The sequence below is a fragment of the Trypanosoma equiperdum genome, assembly GCF_001457755.1.
Source record: "Trypanosoma equiperdum strain OVI genome assembly, contig: ctg_1828, whole genome shotgun sequence".
Lineage (NCBI taxonomy): Eukaryota > Euglenozoa > Kinetoplastea > Trypanosomatida > Trypanosomatidae > Trypanosoma > Trypanosoma equiperdum.
Genome location: NW_027123869.1, coordinates 1 through 6,702, shown reverse-complemented (window position 1 = coordinate 6,702; position 6,702 = coordinate 1). Strand labels below are relative to the sequence as shown.

Genomic DNA, 6,702 nt, shown 5'->3' with positions numbered 1-6,702 from the left:
TCCTCCTCCTCCTCCTCCTCACGCTTCACTTCTGCAGCAGAGGAAGAGAAGATGTCCACTCCGTCGAGCGGTGCAAAGGTACGTGCACTTCAGCTGCATAACCTGCCACGATCGTGGATGTATGAAGAAATTGTAGAATTTCTTCACCAAGTTGCTGAGCACGCGGGTATTGAACAGCCGTCTTATCACTCCACGGCGTCGTGTAACAGCGATGGAAATGAGGAAAGTGACTCGGCAGTGCCCCACGTGACATCCCCTTTCGTGGCCAGGTTACACATACCGTTCGGACGGCGAACGGGGATCGTTTATGGGACACCTACCATTCTTATAACGTCTGATTCTCTTGCGGATTATCTCTTGCGTGATCTCACCTTCGACCCTGATGACTATAGGAGTCGCATTTACTTCACAGAAACTAAAGCCGACAGGTGGTATAACGGTGTGGGTGGTTTGTCTGCTGTGAGTGAGGAGGCCGCGGTGGTGGCTGAGCAACAACAGGCACTTTCGACGTTGGAGCTTGATCGTTATCTCTTGGCTCCTGACCTTTTGTACGATATGGCAAAGATGCGGCAGCGGCGCCTCGTCACACGGCGGTCGAAATTGCTGCTGCATACGTTTGCGGATGATGAGAGTGACATGAAGGATGCTCACGATGTTGAGGGTTGTGACGCTTCTGCTGGGGGAAATGCCGTATTTGGCGAGCGAAGTGAGGAGCAGAATGAGGAGGAGGAGGAGGATGGGACGAGGAAAGGGGGAGGGAAAGCGCCAACCCTCAAATGTGCCGGGGAATACAAAGATTTGGGTCGCGGATCGATGCATAGCGTTCCTCTTCCAGCACCGTATGTTCGTGGTCGGCGTGGTGCATAACCACATGACTTTTTCTCCCAATGAAATAAGGGACTATTCATATGGGAGGTGCTCTTGCCAGGAGAAAGCGGACTCCCCCTGGTAGAGTGATGTTATCGCTATGATTGTTATTATTATTATTTCTTTTTCTACATAACGTTTTAGTTGTTTTCCCCATCTTGCGACTCTGGGAGGGGTCCCTCATGTTTTTGCGCGAGCGGAGGTGAGGTGAAGTTTCACTTATTAAGGACTCTATTTTGGCTGCTTTAGGTGCTCGTGTCGTTTGCTTGTGGAACGACGATTGTTCCCCTCTCCCTTTGTGGAAGTGGGCGGATGATCAGTGTAGTGTGGCAAGAAAAGAGTTTTTTCCTTTTTTTTTTCATCAGGGGTTGGCAAAAACCCTCCCTAGACCCGTAGGGTGATTTAGCTGTGTTTCTTACTCTCTACCATTGTTACCGAGGTTGTGATTTTTCAAGTGCAACAACTTTGGTGAAAAGAGCGAACCTCCTTACCTATTGTATGTGTAGTTCACTGGATGCCCCACTGTTCTCCTCTTTTCCTTCTTGTTTTTATTTGACCTTGTATTACACGGAGAGTTTCTTCCCCTCTCCATTGGCATCCGCGGGCGGTATTCTCTCATATGTTAAGAAGCACTGCTGCGTGCCTCGGGGGCCAGAGGAAGTGGTGGAAAGAAGGCCGGCCGGATTTTGGTCGAGCAGCGGCCCGCCGCATGCAGTTGGAGCGGCGGCGACTGGAGGCGAGTACCCATCCACCACCTGTTGATCCCACGGCTCAGCAGGCTTGTGTTTTGTACCGGCGTCTACTGAAGGCCGGCCACCAGCAACTTTTGGTTACGGACAAAAGTTACTACGCGCGAAAGGTGCGACATGAGTTTGAGGTGACGGCCCGACAAACGAGTGCGCGTGTGAGAGGTATTATGTATGAGCGTGGGCAGTGGTTGGTGGAGAATAAACTCGGTGGTATTGTCTGAGCGGGACGAGGCGGGTGTGACCGCATTTGTGACGAAGCGGTTGGGGTGGGAAAGTTCGGGATTGGCTAACCTCAGGGAGGTGCTACCCAAAGGAAGTGTGTGTGTGTGTGTGTGTGTGTGTATGTCTGTTGTTGTTTCTACTCCTCTACCTTTGTGTACCCAGTTGTTGCTTTGGCGACGCAACGGGTGACGGCAGTTATTTACGCACCCGTTTCTTTTTGTTTGTTTTTCATTTTTCTTTTCTTGCGTAAATATCTTGAAACTCAATGAAGGTAGGATTCATGGTTGGGAAGACGTATCTTCGGTATGTTGTGGGCCCACAGGGTGGTGCTGTCGCGAGCAATGGTTCCCTTTCATGTTACAGCAGTATCACCCGTCCGTCGTATGCCAAATCAACGGGAGTGGCGAAGACAACTTACAGTGAACGCAATAACCGAAATCAGGGGAGGGATAAGTCCTCAACCGCGGCTTCTGCTGTGATTTTCACTGCAAGTCTGGAGGCTGTGCGGGTGTACTCTCTGCGCAGCGGTGTGCTTCAACATACGTTAATACCTAGGGAAGGAAAAATGCCGTTGGAAGTTACCGCCCTCCGTGTTGTACCACTGGATATGGTCGGAACATCAACAGCGTCGGCAACGCCACTGAATACCCTCAATCAAATTGAGCAAGAAGGATGGATGCTGTTGGTCGGATACCACAACGGGCACGTGGCAGTTTTTTCGTGTGGTCCGACATCGAATTACGGGGAGCCAGTTTGCCGTTTCTACGCCCTCGGTCACAAGATAGATACATCAGTTCTATCCGTTGCCATAGACTCGCAGCGCGCTTGCCTTTGTAGCGGGGGACAAGATACCGATCTTACCGTGTGGGATGTTGTGACTCAAGAGCCCTCTTTTCGGTTGCGTGGGCATCGGGGAGGTATTGTCGGTGTGGAGTTCGTACCACAACGACGCCCAACAGGCCGTTTAGTGGTTGTCACGGGCTCATCGGATGGTCTGATTAAAGTGTGGGAACTATCCATACGTCAGTGCTTGCAGACAATTGTCGCATCGGATACACAAGTGTCGTCTATACTAATTGATGCTACCGGTAGTCGGTTGTACTGTGGTCTCCGCGAAAGTCAACTGAAGGTGTTCAATACGGAAGAGCTCACTGCATCAAGTGAAATGGACAAGGAATTGGGTGCCGTCACAGAGCACGGAGGTGTTCCGCGCAAACACCAGAAGCCAATAACTTCTTTTTCCTTTTCATATGACGGCAACTTTCTCTTGGCGTGCACAAGCAAAACTGTGGAAATTTTTCGTATTCTGTCCCGCGACGATGTGCGACGGAAGGTTGCGCGGAAACGTAAGCGTCGGGAGGCGAAGAATAGCGGTAATGCCCCGTTGAACGATGTGGCAGAGGATGATGGAGACGAGCCCAACGCCCCGGGTGATGAGGATAGAATTGAGGAGAAGTTGCCACCGACGAGAATAATCACTGATGGCAAAAGTGAGGCTAATGACGCGGGTAGCAAAAGCACGCATTCTGCCCACGCTACAGCCATGGAAGAGATGGCCTTGTTACGCACTTTCTTTCTTGACGAGAAGGTGCGTAGTGCTTGTTTCGTTCCTCCTTTCCCAGGCATGAGCGGTGGCAGAGGTAGTGGTAGTCCTGGACAGCTCCACATCGCTGTAACGTTTAACAACAATACAGTGCGCACATTCACTACTGCGCTGACATGCGGCGACCCCCCAGCTGCTGCTATGTGGTCGCTCGAGAACCTTTCGATGCGCCATACGATGGATTACAGCGGACACCAGTCTGACATCCGCTCGTTGCAGTTTGTCGACGACGACACGACGTTGCTTTCGTTAAGCTCTGAAAAGCTGATGATGTGGAACATCTCCACGAAAGAGCCGGAAGAGGATCACAGAAACGAGCACGATTTCTATGATGCCGTAGAGGCAAATGTGAAGCGGGGTGATAAAACAGGGTCGCTCACATGTACATCTCAGGTCGCGCTTGACGATGCCGTTGCTGTTGCAGCCATCGCCTCAAACCTGTGCTGTGTAGGGCGTAAAGATGGGTCCGTATTGTTGGTTGACCTTCCCGCGGCGGAAACAGTGTTCACAGACACTGCAGTGCATGTTGGTGGTGTGCGGCATGTTACTCCACTCCCCGATAAAAGTGGTTTCGTTTCTGTTGGTGCTGACCGTCGCATGATCGTTTGGACTCTTGCTATGGTGAAGGCTGGCTCCGATGCCGCCTCTTCTGGTTCTGGCTCTCAAGCAGCGTCTCACCGCCATAAAAACTCATCCCCCGATACTCCAGAACCAACCGATGAAAACGGGAATGGAGAGAGCGATACAAAGAATATGTCACTTCAGTTACTGCAAAGCGCACAACTAGAGTTAACGGAGAGTCCTTTGTTCGCTGTGTGTAGTGCCGACGGGCGGTTCCTCGCGGTTGGGTTACAAAACACAAACATTCAGCTGTTCTTTGCTGACACAATGAAGCCGTACCTTTCCCTCTACGGTCATAAACTTCCACCTACCGCGGCAACGTTCAGCACTGACGGTACTCTCATCGCCTCTTGTGGCATGGACAAAGCTCTGCGACTGTGGGGGACGGACTTTGGTGATTGTCATCGTTCTATTCATGCTCACGATGACTACGTGACGGACGTTGCTTTTTTGCGGGATACTCACCAACTTTTAACTGTTTCACTTGACGGTACACTCAAACATTGGGACGGTGATAACTGGATAATGATTCAAATGTTCCGTCAGCACCAACGGGGTGTGTGGGCGGTTGCGGCGACGGCAAATAGCACATGTGTTGCGACAGCGGGAGTTGACAAATGCATTCGCTGTTTCTTACGCACCTCTGACATTGTCTTCCCAGCGGAGGAAGAAGAACGGTTAGCTCAGGAGGCGATGGATGAGGAGGCAGCAAAGCGAGCAGCGATGCAGAGTTTAAATGGCATCCAACACCAGCAGGAAGTGGGTGTGGCGGGTCATGCGACTACGGCAACTGCCGCTGCCGCGGAAAAGATAATGGAAGCGCTCGATTTGGTGTCAGTGGAGCTACAACGACGGAAGAACGGCTCGGATAGTGCTCCCCCAAACCCGCTTCTGGTGAACAAAACCGTCTGGGAATATCTCTGGTCCATCATAGAAAGTGTGCGACCCAGTGACTTGCGTCACGCGCTGTCCAACCTCACGAGCACACATGTTGATGCCTTGCTGGACTACGTCGAGCAGATGCTGAAGGAACGGGCCGTGCTTAACTATGAGACCGCTGCGAGAATTCTGCTCGCTTTGGTTGGCACACCGGCTTCGGTGGCAACAACTCACATCGCTCGCGTAGCCGTTGCAGGTGAAGTGTCCGAGGCGCGTGGGGCACGCCGTCTAGCCGCCCTCCGCCGAATGATTGCTGAAGGCCTCGATCAATCAGCAACGCGCATGGACTATAACGTTTCCGGCTTGCAGTTTGTTCGTAAGATACTCGAAGACAGCGAGAAGGCTCGCTTCTTCGACGTGAGCAAAGTGCAGGGGTACAAACAAAGGTATCACAGTCGTGTCCTCCATGAAGAGCAAAGAGGTGAGAAGCATTAACCCAACCGCTGGGGAGAAGAGCAATAATGAAGGTAACACATCCCAGCAATGTATCGCTGGTAATAAATCAGTCATGTGGTGGCTTTGCATCTTAATTAAAGTTCTACCTTGTGACAAAGGGCTGCAGCCTATGCTAGGAAGTAAAATGGAGCGTTAATTCTATTCGGTGGGGAGTATTGTTGTAAAGGTTCCTCAATAAACGTGTAAGAAGTAACCCAAAGTAGGGGCTTAAGGAAGGATGAAAGGGCACTAGAGCATGTGTCCAGTCGCAGGTGCACACGCATGAGCCCCAATGTTCCTCTCCTTGTATTCCCGTGTTCCGCCTACACGCGCACACCCGTACAAACTCAAGAGCACAAATCACTGCATCATTGTTTCTCTTCACTCTTCCCATAATTTTTCAATGTTTGCACAGACCCCATAGCAAGTAAGTGGAGAAAAAGGTAACACACAGTGAGTAAGAAAAGCAGCAACGACGAGAAACAAAAGTTTGGCGTAATGGTGATGAAGGCTTTCCACCTTTCCCTGTTAGCGGCAACCACTGTGCTATTACTGCTGCTTCCCGTTCCTGGTAGGTGTGCTGATTGCTTTGCTCATTCAAATGATTACTCCACTCCCGGGGAGCCGTTCGGCAAATCGAAGCACACAATCACCTTAAGTGGTGGGAACTGGGGCACTGTCATAGGCAGTGACGGAAATGCACTAAAGACGGCCCTTCTACTTGACATTTACGCTCAAATACTGCGACGGCATGCTTTTAACACTTCCGTCACCGTCGACGATATGCGACAGGGAGAGCATGGCATGGAAGCTGAAGTGACCGTTACACAGGTTTTGTTGACTGATGTCCCTAGGGCCGACTTGCAGCATACATGGAATCCCAACGAAATAACATCGTTGTTAATGCAAGGGGTGTACAAACACACAAAAGATAAACACGATCCGCATTCAGACGTCCATCTCGTTAGTGTCAGACTCCCCGCTGCGACTACAGAGCTCCACAAGTGTGGGAAGGCCTGTTGGACTGTTCGGTTAATAGGCATCTTTATAGGGATAGCCATGATTCTCATTGCAGCATACACTATATTCATAACGCGTAAATGGGAAAGGCAAGCGGAAAAAGAACCGGATGACGACTCTTCGCGGGAACCATTGCCAGAACAAGAACAGAGGAGGTCGAGAACACGCGTGTAGCATCGTTTCATTAGCAGCGGCGACAACAATCCGAAGTAACGCGCGGTTAGTTGTGGACAACATTCCACTGCG

The 6,702-nt window shown here is 51.0% G+C and overlaps 4 protein-coding genes across 4 annotated transcripts; all 4 read left to right on the top strand.

Moving 5' to 3' along the window:
* Positions 1–51: 51 nt before the first annotated feature.
* On the top strand, positions 52–867 carry TEOVI_000752700 (uncharacterized protein; the record flags this gene model as incomplete). Its single annotated transcript, XM_067223299.1, has 1 exon — positions 52–867. One exon carries the CDS (start codon positions 52–54, stop codon positions 865–867), a length of 816 nt encoding a protein of 271 aa, XP_067079400.1.
* Positions 868–1,486: 619 nt separating this feature from the next.
* Positions 1,487–1,837, top strand: TEOVI_000752600 (Complex1_LYR-like, putative; the record flags this gene model as incomplete). Its single annotated transcript, XM_067223298.1, has 1 exon — positions 1,487–1,837. The coding sequence occupies one exon, from the start codon at positions 1,487–1,489 to the stop codon at positions 1,835–1,837; it is 351 nt and encodes a 116-aa protein (XP_067079399.1).
* Positions 1,838–2,118: 281 nt separating this feature from the next.
* Positions 2,119–5,436, top strand: TEOVI_000752500 (WD domain, G-beta repeat/Dip2/Utp12 Family, putative; the record flags this gene model as incomplete). Its single annotated transcript, XM_067223297.1, has 1 exon — positions 2,119–5,436. One exon carries the CDS (start codon positions 2,119–2,121, stop codon positions 5,434–5,436), a length of 3,318 nt encoding a protein of 1,105 aa, XP_067079398.1.
* Positions 5,437–5,934: 498 nt separating this feature from the next.
* Positions 5,935–6,630, top strand: TEOVI_000752400 (Enriched in surface-labeled proteome protein 12; the record flags this gene model as incomplete). Its single annotated transcript, XM_067223296.1, has 1 exon — positions 5,935–6,630. One exon carries the CDS (start codon positions 5,935–5,937, stop codon positions 6,628–6,630), a length of 696 nt encoding a protein of 231 aa, XP_067079397.1.
* Positions 6,631–6,702: the final 72 nt, after the last annotated feature.